The sequence below is a fragment of the Gallus gallus genome (assembly GCF_016699485.2).
Source record: "Gallus gallus isolate bGalGal1 chromosome 31 unlocalized genomic scaffold, bGalGal1.mat.broiler.GRCg7b 31_unloc1, whole genome shotgun sequence".
Taxonomy (NCBI): domain Eukaryota; kingdom Metazoa; phylum Chordata; class Aves; order Galliformes; family Phasianidae; genus Gallus; species Gallus gallus.
Genome location: NW_024095945.1, coordinates 1 through 18,368, shown reverse-complemented (window position 1 = coordinate 18,368; position 18,368 = coordinate 1). Strand labels below are relative to the sequence as shown.

The following is an 18,368-nucleotide window of genomic DNA, read 5'->3' as shown; positions in this document are numbered from 1 at the left end:
GAAAGGAAGTCTGTGTGGGGCTGGGGGCAGGAAGGCCAAGGCCCAGCTGGAACTGGACGTGGTGAGGGGTGCAAAGAAGAACAAGGAAGGCTTCGACAGGGCTGTCAACCTGAAAAGGAAAGCCCAGGATGGCGAACTCGAGGAAGGCGGCCTGAATGAATCCACGCATCTTCACAGAAGTAATGGTGGAAACTTCTAAAGGGGTTTTATTGCCAGAATCAGCCCATACTTATATAGAAATACAGGGTACACACGGCATCTGATAATTGGTTAGCACACAGAAATCACGCGTCTTGCTCGCTAGCTATTTGTACAGCATTAATCATCACACAGCTTTTTTCACAGTTCTTTTCATTCCTCTGTCTTGATCTCTTCTGAGGCTGGCTACCCCCTTATCTTAACTGAAGCCTTTGTTCTTCTTCCTGCTTTGACAGCTTCAAGGTCTCATAGCCTGGGCTGTGCACATAGCACTCGAGCTCACAAATTCTTGCTCCCTGAGCCACTCTCCTACAGTTTCCCCTTTTTCTTTTTGCACAAGCCAGGTAGTATGAATCACATCTTGAACCATTTCTTTGCGAGCATTACAGTAAACAAGGCTCGATTATCAGCACACCATCTGCACTACCCCCCACATCTGCAAGAACCTGTGAACCCAACCTCCCGTGTACACCGGACCATGATCCGTTTTTATCTCCTGAGGCACACCCATGACTGCAAAGCAAGCTGTCAAATGCCTCACCACATGGGCTGCCTTTTCACCAGCCTGTGCCGTAGCCCACAGCATTCTAGAAAGGTATCAATGGATACATGTACATTCTTTAACCTCCCAAATTCTGGCACATGAGTGACATCCATCTGCCAAATCTCATAGGCTTGTAAACCCTTTGGATTAACTCCTAGACCTAGGCTAGACCCCGTGCTGTGAACCCTGAGAGCATGCCCGCACAATGCCCTTTGCTTCTGTACCTGTCAGGCCGAACTGGTGCCTCAGTGCCTTAGCCGACTGATGGAACATGTTATGGCTGCTTCTTGCAGCCTGAAAGGAATCCTGCGGGGCATGTAGTAGTGGACTGACAAGTGCATCAGCACAAGCGTTGCCCTCTCCTAGACCCTGGGTCCCTAGGTGACTCCTGATATGCAGGATGCTACAAGGCACAGAGCGATCATCTCTTGCCCGCTTAACCTGCAAGAAGAGTTGAGCTAGTCTTGGGTCCTGGGGGAGCTTAATCAAAGCTTGCACTATATGTAGCACTACTCCTACCACGTATAAGGCATCTGATACCAAATTTACACGCTGATCTTGCCATGCCACTGCTCACACCAGACCTTGGTGCGACCGGCACAGTGAAAATGTCCTTTCTGCCCTCAGCGGAAACATATCCCCGGTTTCTGCCCTCCATCCTTCCCACTTATTCTCGTCACAGCTGCTGCAAGCAGCCTCGCAGTGGGTTGGATGGCTTGTGCCATGGCATTTGCCATAACTTGCCCACTACGCTGTTGCTCTGCCCTACTAGCAAGATCCAACATTTCTCCAACCCCAGCATCTTCTGGGAGTGTAGCCAGCAGGCGCTTCATAGAGGGGTTAGCATTCTCAAAGGCAAGATGGGGGCAGGGAGGGAATGGATAGGCAACCTACAGTGGATCCAATGGTACACCTGGTGGATTCTACAGAGGAAAGGAAGGAGTGGAAGGGGAAACTGGGGAGATGTGTAGGAGATGTACAGGAGATCAATGCCATTAAATCCCTTCCCACCCAGACTCTCATCTCTCCGTATCCAGAGGCTGCGGGCATCGATGACAAAGAAGACGCCGAGGCCAAAGATGAGGACAGCAGCGCAGCCCCTCACCACTGCCACCACCAGGTTCCCACGGGACACCAACTCAGCACCTGTGGGGTACAGGTACTTGGGTGTGTTCATCCCCAGCATCACCTCCATGGGGAAGGGATGTGATGACACTGCCACCCATGGGCGGCACTGGGGACAAGCAAATGGGGTGTGGGTACCTACCTGGAGGTGCTGGTGTGGGTGTCACCTCCAGCGTTACGCTGTCCCCAAGGGGTGAGGACACAAAGAGGAGGCCTTGGGGTGATAGGAGCACCTGTAGGTGCCACTGTCAGCTGGGGTCACCCCAAAGAGGGTGAAGGTGGCTGTGCCCCCGCCACGGGGGTCCCTGTGCTGGAGAGGGGCTGAGTGCCCGTCCTTGTGCAAGAAGATGATGCCCCCATAGCCCTGATTGCAGCACTGGATGGTGACATTGGTCCCCACTTCCACAATTTCTTCGTGGCTGATGGAAATGTTAGGTGGGGAATATCGATGATCTGAATGCAGGGAGATAACAGAGATAGGACATGGCCCTGTGGAGAATGCCCAGGCCCATCTGCTTGCCCCATAACCCTCACCTGTCACCACCAATTCGATGGGGACACTCTTCTCTGATACTCCCGGTGGCTCCAAAACCCGGTACTGGCACCAATACTTCATTGCATCTTCCAGCTTTACACAAACCAAGGAGAACTCAGCCATGACCTGATGCTTGTCCATGTCCTTGTAGGATCTCAAAAGTCCATCCTGGTAGAGCTCAACCCAGGCAGCTGGCTGAGGTAGGTGGCAGCGCAGGGTGACAGTGTCCCCCAGGGACACCCCCTGGCTGGAGTGCAGTGACAGGGAGGGTCGGGGCACTAGGACAGGGGACAGCAGTCAGCCTTGTCCCTGAACACCATCCTCAGCCCCTCTGCTGTCACCCTGACCACACGCCCCTCCCTCTCTCCCCATTCTCCCATACTCACGTTGCAGTGCCCTGCTCGTTGTCACCAGCCACCAACCTGCAAGGGACACGGTCCTGGTCCCACACTGCGCCACCAACCCCTGTGGCACCACGTCCGCATTGTCACTCACCAAGGATGAGGGCCACCGCCATTGGCGCCATGAGGCAGGAGCAGCGTGGGGACAGTGAGAGTGCAGTGGGGACAGGGAGTGGCTGGAGAACCACTGTCTGTTCCCCTTGGGACATGATTCCATTATGTCACTCCCTGTGTGAAAATTGTGATCCCCAAGTTTTTGCACCATGTGGCCTACAATGGGACGGCACTTGTGTGACACCGTCACACAAGTGACCCGCAGCCCTGTGGGAACCCCCAGGGAGACTGCCTCTCTGTTCCCCACCCCGCACATCTGTCGAGTGCTCCAAAAAATGTGCTCCCCAAGATCCCCCCCCCCCACCCATACGTCCCCACAACCTCCAGTGCTATCCCCCATCCCAGGCTCCTTCCCTACAGCTTCCCTCAGCAGCTGCTCCTCCGTGGTCCTTCCAGGTTGCTGCCCCTGGTGGATCGGTAAAGATACTGCAGAAGGGAAGAGGTCACACACGGCTCCACCCCATTCCTCCCCGCATCTCAGCGCTGTGCTGGGGAGTGCTTGGATGTGGTGTTGCTTTCCAAGAAACTCTAAGGCAGAAAGTGGGTGAGATGTGCTTGTGTGGGGACAAAGCCATGGGAAGCAAGCAGAGATGGGGTTGGACCCTCCAGCTTTTGTGCCAATCTATTCTGGTTGTGGTTGCCCTCAATTAGTGAAGCCAGCTGAAAGCATAGAAAATTGCTTGCATCTTCTGCCCACGTTGGGTGAAGCACTGGCGGTCCTCCCCAGCCCGACACAAAGCCCAGATAGCACTCTGGGGGAAAAGGACCAGATTTCTGCTCTGAGAAGCTGTGGTTTCTATGCGGTGGATGTGGTTACAAGCTTGTCACTCACCCTGCACGGCGAGCGCAGTCAGCAGTAGCAGCAGCAGCCCCAGAGCAGTGGCTTTCAGGAAGACCTGGTGCCAGCGTGGGCAGATGGTGGGAGCTGGAAGAGTCCCCATTGTTTAAAAACAGATCTTCTATCGTGGTTCCCGCGCAACGTTGATTCAGAAGTTGATGGCTGCTGTGTTTCCCCCAGTTCTGGGGGTCTGTGGATCCTAACCAGTTGCTGCAGTGGTTCCCCGTGGGGAAGGAGCTGGTGGAAGGAGGTGATGGCAGCAGGCACCCATGGGCTGGGCTCCTGCTGGAGGGTGGATGGGCAGGGGGAGAAGGACACCCCCTGCATGTGCTGTTGTGGAGGTGGTGGAGGCTCTGCAGGTCCTCAAGAGCATGGCGTGGGAGCTTCACAGACCCCATACCTTATGAAATGATCCCAGGGTAGAGCAGATGGCGCTTGGCAGCAAGTGGGTCTGTGTGGAGCTCATCCCACCAGGACCCAGGCTGCATTATCACCATTTCAGATTCAACTTCCAGTTCCTCACATCGGGTTTCCTGATGAGGGCTGATTTTTGATGTACATCCATCCCACCTCCGGACACTTGCAGGCTTCCTTCTTCCCCATCCCTTCCTTCCTCCTGTCCCCACTACAAACCAGGATCAGCCCATAACTCAGCCAACATTCCTGGTGTTTCTTGGGGAAAACAATGAATCAAGAAACCCCCAAACCAAGTTAGCAGTGAGCACCCAACACCCAAACCAACTCTCACCATCATGCCTCTCAGCAGGAGAAAAACCACTTGCAGAATGCCTGAAGTCCACGCTGCTATTTTCCCCGTCCATAGATCACAAGTTCACAAGACTGTCCCCAAAATGACAAACCCCAGAGCCACTTCTTGCTTTGTGACAGACCTGCCGGTATCTGCATCCGGTGCCAGGAAATAGCACCCGCTGGGCTTCTGATCTGGGCTTTGCTTCTTCTAATTTCCAGTTTGTGGTATAGATACACACATGCTGCAGCCTTTCCCTTTAGCACAAGTTGGTAGGTGCTATTGGTTGCTCCCCTTGAGGTGGAAATTCACCTGTGGTTCAGTGGGCACATCAGGCAATGCAGTGCTGAGCTGCTGGGGAAGCAGTATGGAACAAAAACACTGCTGAAATATCCAGGAAAAAAAAAATCACTGGACAAGAGGGTAGAAGCATGCAGAATTGCAGGACAGCCTTCGGAGAGGAGAAGCAGTGCCAGCGCAGGGAAAGAAAGAGCCCTGAGAGCTGTAATGGCCCAGAGGGAAGGAACAGCTCAGCGCTGTGAGCAGCAGCTCTGAGGCTGCTGTACTGCTGAGAGCAGTTGTGTTGGAACACGCTCTGCTCACAGCTGTGGGGATCTGCACCCTTCAGGCCCCACGTTGGGCACCACAAGGACTGCGGTGCTGTCGCCCGGCAGCAGCTCAGCACCACACAGCTTTTATTCTCAGTGACCCCTCCCAGTGGGATTCCGAAGAGACTCAGAATAAAATGCCACAACTTTGGGTCAAGATAAAATCTATGTGCTAAGAGAAAACAGGAAGAGAGAAAAAACAGTAATGCTTATAGTATATGTCTACATGTGTTTATTTATGTGTAGAGAGTTATAAAGAAATGTTGCACATAGCAGTTGCTCACCACCCCCAAAGTGATGCTAAAAGCAGAAAGGATGGAGTGGAGCATGTCATCGTTTTGTAATTTTGCTGTTGGTATTCCACATCATAACAGCATGGACAGCACGGGCAATTAAAGCGTTAATACTCCAGTTCTGTGGATTGACAACCTTCCAAATACCTGCTTCTCAAAAGAGAAGAAGAACTGCATATCCCAGACGACCTCACGGTCAGAGAAGAAAGATACGGCACAGAAGTCACGGGATCGGGCTCTGTCGGCTCTCTCTCTCTCTCTGGTAGCCATGCAGAGGGCTCGGTGTGCTTCCAAGCCATGCGCCTTCATTCAAGTAGGCCTTTCGGTGTTGGAATCTTTCTCTCTCTTGTTTTATTTGATTTATTACCCTCAATTTCAATTAGATTGTATTATATTGTGTTATCTTGCATTCTGATATCACAGTCAGTAAAGTAAGCTTTCCTCCTTAGATCATTGCCGCTGTTCCATTCTCATTCCCTCTCTGAGTCCTGTTCCCCTACTCCTTTCCCTTTTCCCTTCTCATTTTTTTGCGAGCCACTGGGCCCACGGGCCTATTGGGCATAGATTGATCTAGATTGATCTAAATAGCTCCATGGCATAGGGATTAGCCATAAACTGGGGGAGAAGAGAAAATCTGTGCGTGGGAGGGCTGTGTGTGGGAGCAGCAGTGAGAGAAAGGGCAGGAGAGCTGACTTCCCCCTTTGGTGATGAAAGAGGAAATGCTGGAGAGTTTGTGAGCTCGATGGAGATTATGGAGTCCAGATGGAGGATTTTGTGGGGCTGGATGGAGACTTTTTCGGGCCACAGGGAGATCTGGGAGCTGCATGAAAGATCTGCAGTCTCGATGGAGGTTTGGGGCTGGATAGAAATGTTGGGTTGGTTGGAGGCTTTGAGTCTGAATGCAGCCTTGTGGGCCTGGATGCAGAGATTGTGTCTGCCTGTAGAGATCAGAGTGGCATGGAGATTTAGGGGCTGGATGGAGGTTTCAGAGGGGATGGAGATTTTTGGGGATGGGTGACATTTATGGGGCTGGATGGTGGATGTGGGGACTGAACAGAGTTTTTTTGGGTGGATGGATGGGCAGATGAGTAACAGAGTGATGGGAAGCAGCCCACACAGCTGGGAATCTGTCCTCAAGGACAGGGAGAGGAGCAGAGCTGCCAGATGTGTAAGGCCGCTTTGCTCAGGGCACAAGAGCTCTCCATCCCCAGTGCAGGCAGTCTGGAAAGGAAGGCAAGAGAGCAGCATGCCTGAAGCGGGACCTGCTGGTCAAAGTGGAGAGCAAGAAGCAGATGCACAGGCAGTGCCAGCCAGGGCCAGGAGCGTGGCAGGAGGGTGGTGTGGGTGCTGGTCTGTGTGGGGCTGGGGGCAGGAAGGCCAAGGCCCAGCTGGAACTGGACGTGGTGAGGGGTGCAAAGAAGAACAAGGAAGGCTTCGACAGGGCTGTCAACCTGAAAAGGAAAGCCCAGGAGGGCAAACCCATCAGTGAGCAATGCAGGCAGGCTGGAAACAACAGACAAGGAGAAGGCAGACTCCTTCATGGGGTATATGGGTTCTGCACACTGCCTCTGTGTGTCAGTAGATTCAATCAGACTCAAAAATGCTGTCCCACATTCTGAGAGCAAGGCAAGGTCCATCCCTTGTTCCTGTCCTTCTCATTCAGACAGCAGAATCATTTCCTGATCTGATGGGTCTGGCAGCACCACATACTCTCGCTGACTGCTATTCCGTTCAGAGAAGTGAATTGGCTCTGCAGGGCTGCCAATGGCCCCTGCCAGGATTTCAGCCTTCCATCAGCAGTGCGTTGAATGACAGCCTCTCCTTCTGGGCTGTCAGCAGCGCTGCTCCCAACACAGCACACACTGTGCGGTTCTGAGCCTAAGGCATTCCCGGTGGGGAGGGCACACAGTGCCCCTTTTCAGCTCCTCAGGAACAGGGGAGCAGCCCAGCACTGGCATTTCCAGGCAGCCATGGCTTGGCCCTGCTCGGGCCTGTCCCAGCATGGAGCCTTCCTGGGGTAGAGCTGAGAGGTTACCTCCAGACATTTCCGGACCTGTCACGGGCACAGCTTATCTACATAACTCTGTGACACCAGAGAAGCTGCATTTCTTGATGTCTCCTTTCTGCCAGGTGGTGACTTCAATCATTGCGTGAGCGCTCTCATCCCCCCTTCTGCACCAGCACTGCAACTCCTCAAAATGGACCAGGATTGCTTTCCTCCCTGCATCTCTCTCTCTTACGTTTCTTCTCTGCTTCTCTCCAATTTCTCTCCTTTCTTTTCCACTCTTTTCCTCATTTCCCCAAAGTCCTCTTTGAAGCTTCTCCTGCAGCAGCCATGATCCATGACTGCCCAGGGATGAGAGCGTGTGGGGCACCTCAACAGGCGCAGTGTGCAGAGTGCATCTCTCCACTTGTCCCTCCCCAGAGGGGCCCCACAGTGCAACCACCCCTATGTACTAATATGACCACATCAGGAGATGACATCATATCATCCTGAAAAGAAAGGGGAACTGACAGCAGGGCTCTGGCCACTTCCTTTCCCTCTGCAGTCTCACTGTCCACAAGCTGCTCCTGCCTCATGGCACCAATGGCGGTGAACCTCATTCTCGGTGAGTGACCATGGGGACGTGGTGCCACGGGGGTTGGTGGCCCAGTGTGGGACCTGAACCGTGTCCCTTGCAGGTTGGTGGCTGGTGGCAGCAAGCAGGGCACAGCAAGGTGAGTATGGGGACAGGGGGAGAATGGGGACAGAGGGAGGGGTGCGAGTGGAGGGGGAGAGCAGAGGGGCTGAGGATGGTGTTCAGGGACAAGGCTGACTGCTGTCCCCTGTCCTAGTGCCCCGACCCTCCCTGTCACTGCACCCCAGCCAGGGGGGGTCCCTGGGGGACACTGTCACCCTGCGCTGCCACCTGCCCCGGCTGGCTGCCTGGGTCAGGCTATATCGGGAAGGACGTTTGTCATACGCCAAGAGGAAGAAGAAGGAGCAGGACGCGGCCGAGTTCTCCTTTGTTAGCACACTGCAGGAACACGCAGGTTGTTATCAGTGTCAGTACCGGGTGTCTGAGTCAGCCGAGGTGTCAGTGAAGAGTGACCCCGTGGAGCTGGTGCTGACAGGTGAGGACACTGGAGACAGCAAATGGCTCTGGCTGCTCCCCACAGGACCGTGTCCTACTGCTGTCCCCTCCCTCATGCAGATGTCAGATACCCCCCATCCAGCATTTCCCTTCACCCTGAGCAACATGTGGGAACAGGGACCAATGTCACCATCCGCTGCTGGAACAAGGACTATGGGGCCACCTTCCTCCTGCACAAGGATGGGACCTCAGCCCCTATCCAGCGCCAGAACTCCAGTGGTGGGGGCACAGCCACTTTCACCCTCTTTGGGGTGACCCCAGCTGACAGTGGCACCTACAGGTGCTCCTACCGCCCCTGGCGCTACGCCTCCATGTCCTCACCCCTTGGGGACAGCGTGATGCTGGAGGTGACACCCACAGCTGCACCCCAGGTGGGTCTCAACCCCATGGGGGTACACCTGTGCCACCCATGAGTGGCTGTGTCACCTCCCGTCCCCATGGAGGTGGTGGCTGGGGATGTGATAACCCACACATTCCGACCCCACAGGTGCTGCAGGCAGTTCTCATGGGAACCTGGTGGTGGTAGTGATTGGGGGCTGCACTGCTGCCTTTGTCTTCATCCTCGTCCTTATCATCTTCTTCCTCCTCTCTGCCCGCAGCAGACATCGGACACAGAGAGATGAGAGCCCCGGTGGGGAAGGGTTAAATGTCCTTATTTCTCAGTAGATCCCCTCAAACGTCCCTCAGGCTCCCCCATAATCTCATTCCCCTCCGTGTTTTGACACAGGTGCCCCCCCCAAAAAGCCTGAGGCCATGGAGTTCCAGGTAAGTGACTGGGTCAGGGAGCACCAAATCCCAGTCTGACCCTTGAAGTGCTCCAAGTCCCACATAGAGCCCCAAACTCTGTCCATGGGGACCCCAGGGGACTCCCAACCCTCTCATGCTTTGCCCTAATGTTAAGCACACCCCAAACTCAGCCCACGAGGAACTCCAAATCTGCATCAAGGAAACACCCTGGACCCAGATCTGAGCCCCCTGATCCCCCTGACCCCTCTGATCCTTAAACACCCCTCAGACCCATGGGCTCTTTCACGCCATGTAGTAGGAACCCCAAACATCACCCGTGGGGTGTCCCTCTCAGATCATATTGGGACCCCCATGGTGGCACTCTGCATTCCTACTGTGTCCCCAGGTGCCTTCCAGTGACAGCGAGGGTCTGACCTACTTGGAGCTGCAAGCTGTGACCCCCAGCACACAGCCCCCCAGCTCCCCTGCCGCCACTCAGCCCTCTGTTATCTACACCGAGGTGGCCGTTGGGGGGCACCACTGATGCCTCCATACGTGTGCACAAACACGTGTGTGTTGTATGCACACATGTGCTTCCAGCATGCACAGTGCACTTGTGTATGTGTGCTCACCATCACGTGAGCACTGCATACAGGTACCACTGCAGGTGTTCATATGTTACCTGCGTGTGCACCATCACATGTGCACAACAGTTGTACACAGATGTGCACTCCTGATTAACTCCGTTCCTTTGTGTCTGTGCGTTGCCACGTGTGTACACCAGTATATGTGCACAGTAGTGCATGTGTGTGTCCTTAGCATGCTTTCTGAGACTGGTAAGGAACGCATGAGTGGACCAGCAACACTTTGTGGACAGCTCTTTGTTCCAAAGCATTGCTTTGGAGGCATTTGATTTCAAAGAGAAGCTCTCCACAAATGGATGTGTATTCCTGCTCCGAGCCTTGGCTGACTCCATGTGGTATCCACCCCAGCTGACTGGGAGAGGTGCGACTCAGGAGGCAGAGAAAGATTCACCTCCCTCCAAACCCACTCGGAGGGACGGTGCACATCTGCTCCCTGTGCCTGCACTATTCGTGTCTCACTGTGAACGTGTGTCCTCACCATGTGCCCCACATCAGCACCTCGTCTGTCCCCACAGCACACACATGTCCCTCCCGTGTGCGCATCTCCAGCTCCACATCCCAAACCAGCACCCGACCCACCGTGGTGTTGGGCAGGATTCCCATTTCTGGAGAGTTTTATCCCACATTCCTGGATGAGAATTCTGATTCCAAAGTGTTCATTCTGCTTTGTGAGGGAGAATTCTATTTCTGAAAGTTTTACCCTTCCTCTACCTCTGAAGGTTTTCATTCCTTCTTTTGGGGATAATGCTTGGATCTGAAGGGTTTTCACCAACCTCTGGGAGGAGATTTCCCATTTCCAAACGTTTTTGTCATCATTTCTGGTAGAATATCATTTCTGTATGTATTTGTCCAAACTTTTGTGAAAAATTCCCCAAATTCTTGGGGAAAATGCAGCCCCAGGAGCAGGAGATCCAGCCAGAGAAGGACAGATGAACGGATGGCCAATGTACTGGTGCAAACCGTCTCCAAACCACAAAAAAAAAAGTGAAATGGTAACACAGGAAAAAAAAAAAAAAAAAAAAGAGAGAGAGAAGAAGAGTGAGGGGTTGAGGGGTTGGAGAGGAGAGGAGAGGAGAGGAGAGGAGAGGAGAGGAGAGGAGAGGAGAGGAGAGGAGAGGAGAGGAGAGGAGAGGAGAGGAGGAGGAGGAGAGGAGAGGAGAGAGAGGAGAGGAGAGGAGAGGAGAGGAGAGGAGAGGAGAGGAGAAGAGAGGAGAGGAAAAGAAACAAGTCATCTACAGGCCATGAATCCGCGAAATGCTGGCTCACATTCTGAGAGCAAGTCAAGGTCCATCCCTTGTTCCTGTCCTTCTAATTCAGACCGCAGAATCATTTCCTGATCTGATGGACCTAAAAACACCACACACCCTCACTGAGTGCTATTCCATTCAGCAGTGAATTGGCTCTGCAGGGCTGCCAATGGTTCCTGCCAGGATTTCAGCCTTCCATCAGCAGCGTGCTGAATGACAGCCTCTCCTTCTGGGCTGTCAGCAGCGCTGCTCCCAACACAGCGCACACTGTGTGGTTCTGAGCCCAAGGCGTTCCCACTGGGGAAGGGCACACAGAGCCTTTTTCAGCTCCTCAGGAACAGGGGAGCAGCCCAGCACTGGCATTTCCCAGGCAGCCATGGCTTGGCCCTTCTCAGGCCTGTCACAGCATGGAGCCGGGCGCCTTCATCAAGTAAGGCTTTCGGTTTCGGAAACTCTCTCACTCTCTCTCTCTCTCCCTCTATCGCTCTTTCGCTCTCACTCATTTCATTTGATTTATTATCCTTACTCCCAAATAGATTGTATTATATTGTGTCATCTTGCATACCAACATCGTAGTTAGTAAAATACGTTCTCCTTCTTAGATTGTTGCTGCTGCTCCGTTTTTTTTTTTTTTTCCTCAGGAAGCCAGGGGGACCCGCGAGCCTACTGCCCCCCCTGTGACGAGCACAGATCTATCTAGAAAATTCTGTGACAGGGGGTGAAAGGGCCGTTTGGGATTTGAGGTCACATCACGCAGGCCTCATTGGCCTTTGCACTCTTGAGGGGTTCACCTGCATCAAAAAGGGGAAAGGGTGTGAGAAACACGCACAAGATCAACAGTTTTAGTCAGGTCAAGGTCTCTTTGATGAGCAGTTTGTCCTTATTGCAGTAATGGGCGCATGCCCCCTACTGATCAGGGAGAAATGATGCAACCAGGAGGTGAAATCCATTCCGTTATGCACTCTGGGTCCGACGCAGGTAAAAGCCTCCCCGCACTCATTGGTTGAGCATCTCATGCTCACAGTCTTCTGACGCTGTCGCTATGTTACACTTGCATAGCTTCATTACGCTTCCAAAGCTATGTTACACTTCCATAGCTTTGTTACTCTTCCATACAAAGTCTGTTACCAACCCATTGTCTTGGGGTATGTTCTGGACTTTTTATAGCGATACGAGGACAATGCTGTCACTCGTTTTGACTCTCACCTTTACCCTAGTGCCTGTGCCAATCCTACCCAGGTCGTAACTCCCCACTCTCAACTTTACTCTGTTCAGCAACTTTCTTTGGGAAAGGCCACTTATCCGGGGCTACATACAGAAATACTGGAAATTTCCACTGCAAAAACACAATCTACCTCTCACAGAGCCACCGCCATTGGTGCCATGAGGCAGGAGCAGCCTGGGGACAGCGAGACTGCAGTGGGGACAGAGAGTGGACAGAAAGCTGCTGTCAGTTCCCTTTTGGGACAGGATTGCTGTGATGTCACCTCCTGATGAGGCGATATTAGCCATATGGATGGCTGCACTGGGGGGTCCCTCTGGGGTGGGACAAGTGGAGAGGTGCACACTGCACACTGTGACTGTTGAGTTGTCCCACACGCTCTCAACCCTGGGCTGTCACACACTGTCCCAAAGGGCTGTGAGTGTGTCCCCTGGCATGGTGTCCCCCAGCACACACCACACTTTCTGCACAGTGCCCCAAATAGGCAGTCCGTGCTTGCCTGGGCTCTCCAGGGCAACAGAGTCAGACACTGACTCAGAGGAACAGAAGACCATTTATGAACAGTGCACCATCAGCCAATCAACTGCCCTGCACTGAAATTAGGGGACTTACAATAAGTAACAATGAATGCGCAATACAGAGAAAGGATACTTTGGCACTGGTGTTATTGCCTTCTCTGCCACCTCCAAGGAAATTGAGGTTATGGCTGCTGCAGGAGAAGAGTAAAGATGACCGGGATGTAAATGAGGGAGAGAAAGAAAAAGAAAGAAAAGAGAGGAAATGGAGAGAAGCAGAGAAGGAACGTAAGAGAGAGAGAGATGGAAGGAGAAAAGCAATCGTGTTCCGTTTTGAGGAGCTGCAGTGCTGGAGCAGAAGGGGGGATGAGAGCGCTCATCCAATCCCTGAAGTCTCCACCAGGCCAAAAGGAGACAGCAAGAAATGCAGCTTCTCTGGGCATCCCTCTGTGCCCGCTGGTGGGCAGCTGCAGCATCGCAAGGATGTAAAGAAGTGAGTTCACAATGCCACGTGGTCAGAAATGTGTCTGTACCAGAAAGGTGCTTGCGGGTGAAGCAGTGCCATTGGTGGACACACAAAGGCTGTCCGGTTATCTCACGGCATCTCGTGCATTGCAGCCTCTGTTGTTCTGGCAAGAGCCTTGTCTTGCAAATGTTTGAGAGGTAGCAAGCAAAGAAAACCTGTCAGAAAATGGGTTTTGTTGTTCCACTGCACTTGTGTGGAGCAGAGTGCCCATGTGAGGAATTCCTGAGGTGAGGTTCCCGCAGTGCGAGAGCGATGGCTCTGCTGTGCACAAGGAGCACATTGCATCCATGGCCGCAGTGCCATGAGCACACGCTGCAGAGCAACGGGCAGAAGCATCCAGAATTGCAGGGCAGCCCTTGGAGAGGAGAAGCAGCGCCAGCGCAGGGAAGGAAGGAGCCCTGAGAGCTGGGATGGCCCAGAGGGAAGGAACAGCTCAGCGCTGTGAGCAGCAGCTCTGAGGCTGCTGTACTGCTGAGAGCAGTTGTGTTGGAACACGCTCTGCTCACAGCTGTGGGATCTGCACCCACGGTATTAAAGGGTGGGGAAGGATTGAGGGCAATGAAAGGATGTTGTGGTTAGAGATGAGCATTTAGGGATTTGATGTGATTGAGAAGCATATGGGGGCTCTGGCAGTGACTTGTGGGGGTTAGATTTGGTGAGATCTGGGAATCACTGAGAGGGGAAACAGAGCATCAGGGAGCCCAAAACAGGGAATTTGGGTCTCTCGCACAGTGCACCCCAAAAAGGAGACACCTGTGAGGGAGGCATTAATGGGGTCTTCCAGCACCCACGTTAGCATCAGTATCTGGGAGCTGTCGAGTGGTGGGTGCCCCCATGGACTTCAGTTTGGGGCCTGGGGGTCTAAATGCAGTCATATGATTTGGGGAGTCCTGGGGTCCTCACGTGAGGGGATTTGGGTTCCAGGTGGAGTATGGGGGGCAGATGGGACAGGTTGGGATCCAGGGTTCCTGACTAAAGACTCATCTGGAACTTCACCACCTCAGCATTTTGTGGGTAGGCACTGGAGTCAAAACAGAACCAGAGAATTGTGGGGTTATGGGGGATGAAGGGGGTATGAAACTTGTCGGATTTGGGAGAATAGGCAGGGGGTGGAGGTGGATGCAGGTATCACTTGGCTGGATTTATAGTGGATCAGTAAAGGATGGACACTGATGCACAAGATGACTGGGACTAGATAATTTATAGGGCCGGGAAGGGGAGGCAGGGGAAACATGGGGGGATTTATAGGAGATGGGATGGGGGCAGGGAACATCTGGGGAATGGATAGGCAATGTATTGTGGATCCAATGGTACACCTGGTGGATTCTACAGAAGAAAGGAAGGAGAGGAAGAGAAAGATGGGGAGATGTGTAGGAGATGTACAGGAGATCAAAGCCATTAAATCCCTTCCCCACCCAGACTCTCATCTGTCCGTATCCAGAGGCTGGGGCATCGATGACAAAGAAGACTCCGAGGCCAAAGATGAGGACAGCAGCGCAGCCCCTCACCACTGCCACCACCAGGTTCCCACGGGACACCAACTCAGCACCTGTGGGGTACAGGTACTTGGGTGTGTTCATCCCCAGCATCACCTCCATGGGGAAGGGATGTGATGACACTGCCACCATGGGTGGCACTGGGGACAAACACATGGGGGGCAGGTACCTACCTGGGGGTGCAGGTGGGGGTGTCACCTCCAGCATCACGCTGTCCCCAAGGGGTGAGGACATGAAGGCGTAGTGCCAGGGGCCGGTAGGAGCACCTGTAGATGCCACTGTCAGCTGGGGTCACTCCAAAAAGGGTGAAAGTGGCTGTGCCCCCACCACTGGACTCCTGGCGCTGGATAGGATCTGAGCTCCCATCCTTGTGCAAGAGGAAGGTGGCCCCCGTAGTCCTTGTTCCAGCAGCTGATGGTGACATTGGTCCCAGTTCCCACATGTTGCTCAGGGTGAAGGGAAATTCTGCATGGGGGATATCTGAGATCTGCATTAGGGGAGGGAACAGCAGTTGGACACGGTCCTGTGGGGAGCACCCAGAGCCATTTGCTGTCCCCAGTGTCCTCACCTGTCAGCACCAGCTCCACGGGGTCACTCTCCACTGACAACTCGGCTGACTCAGACCACCCGGTACTGACACCAGTAACGACCTGCGTGTTCCTGCAGTGTGCTAACAAAAAAAAGAACGCGGCCGCGTCCTGCTCCTTCTTCTTCCCTTTGTTGTACGACCGACCTTCTTCGTGGTACAACCAGACCCAGGCAGCCATGTGGGGCAGGGGCAGCGCAGGGTGACAGGATCCCCCAGGGACACCCCTGGCTGGGGCGCAGTGACAGGGAGGGTCGGGGCACTAGGACACGGGACAGCAGTCAGCCTTGTCCCTGCACACCTTCTCAGCCCCTCTGCTCTCCCCCTCCACTCGCATCCCTCCCTCTGTCCCCATTCTCCCCCTGTCCCCATACTCACCTTGCTGTGCCCTGCTCGCTGCCACCAGCCACCAACCTGCAAGGGACACGGTCCTGGTCTCACACTGTGCCACCAACCCCGTGGCACCACGTCCCCATGGTCACTCACTGAGAATGAGGGCCGCCGCAATGGTGCCATAAGGCAGGAGCAGCTTGTGACAGTGAGACTGCAGAGGGGAAAGGAAGTGGCCGGAGAGCTGCTGTCAGTTCCCCTTTTTCAGGAAGATATGATGTCACCTCCTGATGTGGACATATTAGCACACAGGGGTGGTTGCACTGTGGGGCCCCCTGGGGTGCGACAAGTGGAGAGATGCACTCTGCACACTGCGTCTGTTGAGGTGCCCCACACGCTCTCAACCCTGGGCTGTCATGGTTCATGGCTGCTGCAGGAGAAGAGTAAAAGATGACTGGGAGGAAAATGAGGAAGAGAGAGGAAAAGAAAGGAGAGAAAATTGGAGAGAAGCAGAGAAGGAACGTAGAGAGAGAGATGCAGGGAGGAAAGCAATCATGGTCCATTTTGAGGAGTTGCAGTGCTGGTGCAGAAGGAGGATGAGAGCGCTCATGCAATGATTGAAGTCACCACCTGGCAGAAAGGAGACATCAAGAAATGCAGCTTCTCTGGTGTCACAGAGTTATGTAGATAAAGCTGTGCCCGTGACAGGTCCGGAAAGGTTCAGAGGTGACCTCTCAGCTCTCCCCCAGGAAAGCTCCATGCTGGGACAGGCCCAGGAATGGGCAAGCCATGGCTGCCTGGGAAATGCCAGTGCTGGGCTGCTCCCTGTTCCTGAGGAGCTGAAAAGGGGCACTGTGTGCCCTTCCCCACCGGGAATGCCTTGGGCTCAGAACCACACAGCGTGCCTGTGTTGGGAGCAGCGCTGCTGACAGCCCAGAAGGAGAGGCTGTCATTCAACACACTGCTGATGGAAGGCTGAAATCCTGGCAGGGGCCATTGGCAGCCTGCAGAGCCAATTCCCTGCTGAACGGAATAGCACTCAGCGAGGGTGTGTGGTGCTGCCAGACCCATCAGATCAGGAAATCATTCCGCGGTCTGAATTAGAAGGACAGGAAACAAGGGATGGACCTTGCCTTGCTCTCAGAATGTGAGACAGATTTTTGAGTCTGATTGAATCTACTGACACACAGAGGCAGTGTGCAGAACCCATATACCACCATGAAGGAGTCAGCCTTCTACTTGTCTGTTGTTCCAGCCTGCCTGCATTGCTCACTGATGGGTTCGCCCTCCTGGGCTTTCCTTTTCAGGTTGACAGCCCTGTCGAAGCCTTCCTCGTTCTTCTTGCACCCCTCACCAAGTCCAGTTCACAGCTGGGCCTTGGCCTTCCTGCCCCCAGCCCCACACAGACCAGCACCAGCACCACCTCCTGCCAGGCTCCCTGCCCTGCTGACACTGCCTGTGCACTGCTTCTTGCTCTCCACTTTGACCAGCAGGTCCCGCTTCAGCCATGCTGCTCTCTTGCCTTCCTTTCCGGACTGCCTCACTGGGGATGGAGAGCTCTTGTGCCCTGAGCAAAGCGGCCTTACACATCTGGCAGCTCTGCTCCTCTCCCGTCCTTGAGGACAGATTCCCAGCTGTGTGGGCTGCTTCCCATCACTCTGTTAATCATCTGCCCCATCCATCCACCAAAAAAACTCTGTTCAGTCCCCACATCCACCATCCAGCGCCTAAATGGCACCCATCCCCAAAAATCTCCACCCCCTGAAACCTCCATCGAGCCCTAAATCTCCATGCAACTCTGATCTCTACAGGCAGACACAATCTCCGCATCCAGGCCCACAAGGCTCCATTCAGACCCAAAGCCTCCAACCAACCCAATATTCTATCCAGCCCCAACCTCCAATCGAGACTGCAGATTCTTTCATGCAGCTGCCAGATCTCCCTGTGGCCCGAAAAAGTCTCGATCCAGCCCCACAAAATCCTCCATCTGGACTCCATAATCTCCATCGAGCTCACAAACTCTCCAGCATTCCTCTTCATCACAAAAGGTGGAAGTCAGCTCTCCTGCCCTTCTCTCACTGCTGCCCCACACACTCAGCCCTCCCACGCACAGACTTTCTCTTCTCCCCCAGTTTATGGCTAATCCCATGCCATGGAGCTCTTAGATCAATCTAGATCAATCTATGCCCATAGGACCGTGGGCCCAATAGCTCGCAAAAAAAATGAGAAGGGAAAAGGGAAAGGAGTAGGGGAACAGGACCTGGGCTCAGAGGGGGAATGAGAATGGAACAGCGGCAATGATCTAAGGAGGAAAGCTTACTTTACCGACTGTGATATCAGAATGCAAGATAACACAATATAATACAATCTAATGAAATTGAGGGTAATAAATCAAATAAAACAAGGAGAGAGAAAGATTCCAAACAGCGAAAGGTCCTACTGAATGAAGGCGCATGCTTGGACGCACACCACCTCGCGTGTGCTACCAGAGAGAGAGAGAGAGCTGACAGAGCCTGATCCTGTGACTTCTGTGCTGTA

The 18,368-nt window shown here is 53.7% G+C and overlaps 2 protein-coding genes and 2 long non-coding RNA genes across 4 annotated transcripts; 1 reads left to right on the top strand and 3 right to left on the bottom strand.

Annotated features, from left to right (window-relative positions):
• Positions 1 to 2,031: 2,031 nt before the first annotated feature.
• On the bottom strand, positions 2,032 to 2,919 carry LOC100857302 (T-cell-interacting, activating receptor on myeloid cells protein 1-like; the record flags this gene model as incomplete). Its single annotated transcript, XM_025146125.2, is given in 5 exon segments — positions 2,032 to 2,078; positions 2,081 to 2,320; positions 2,402 to 2,671; positions 2,789 to 2,824; positions 2,898 to 2,919. Coding segments are annotated over 5 exon segments (615 nt in total), but the record flags the coding sequence as incomplete, so codon positions are not given.
• A 437-nt stretch (positions 2,920 to 3,356) lies between these two features.
• LOC121108668 lies at positions 3,357 to 4,669 on the bottom strand. The gene is made up of 3 exons (XR_005843344.2): positions 4,504 to 4,669; positions 3,750 to 3,842; positions 3,357 to 3,445 (listed from the first exon to the last, which is right to left on the bottom strand). It is a non-coding gene; the product is annotated as an uncharacterized LOC121108668 (long non-coding RNA).
• Positions 4,670 to 8,262: 3,593 nt separating this feature from the next.
• Positions 8,263 to 9,878, top strand: LOC101751016 (platelet glycoprotein VI-like; the record flags this gene model as incomplete). Its single annotated transcript, XM_040656687.1, has 5 exons — positions 8,263 to 8,518; positions 8,599 to 8,913; positions 9,026 to 9,169; positions 9,266 to 9,303; positions 9,671 to 9,878. Coding segments are annotated over 5 exons (891 nt in total), but the record flags the coding sequence as incomplete, so codon positions are not given.
• A 4,522-nt stretch (positions 9,879 to 14,400) lies between these two features.
• On the bottom strand, positions 14,401 to 15,986 carry LOC100857409. The gene is made up of 4 exons (XR_005843343.1): positions 15,879 to 15,986; positions 15,483 to 15,762; positions 15,088 to 15,401; positions 14,401 to 14,967 (listed from the first exon to the last, which is right to left on the bottom strand). It is a non-coding gene; the product is annotated as a platelet glycoprotein VI-like (long non-coding RNA).
• Between the last annotated feature and the right edge of the window lie 2,382 nt (positions 15,987 to 18,368).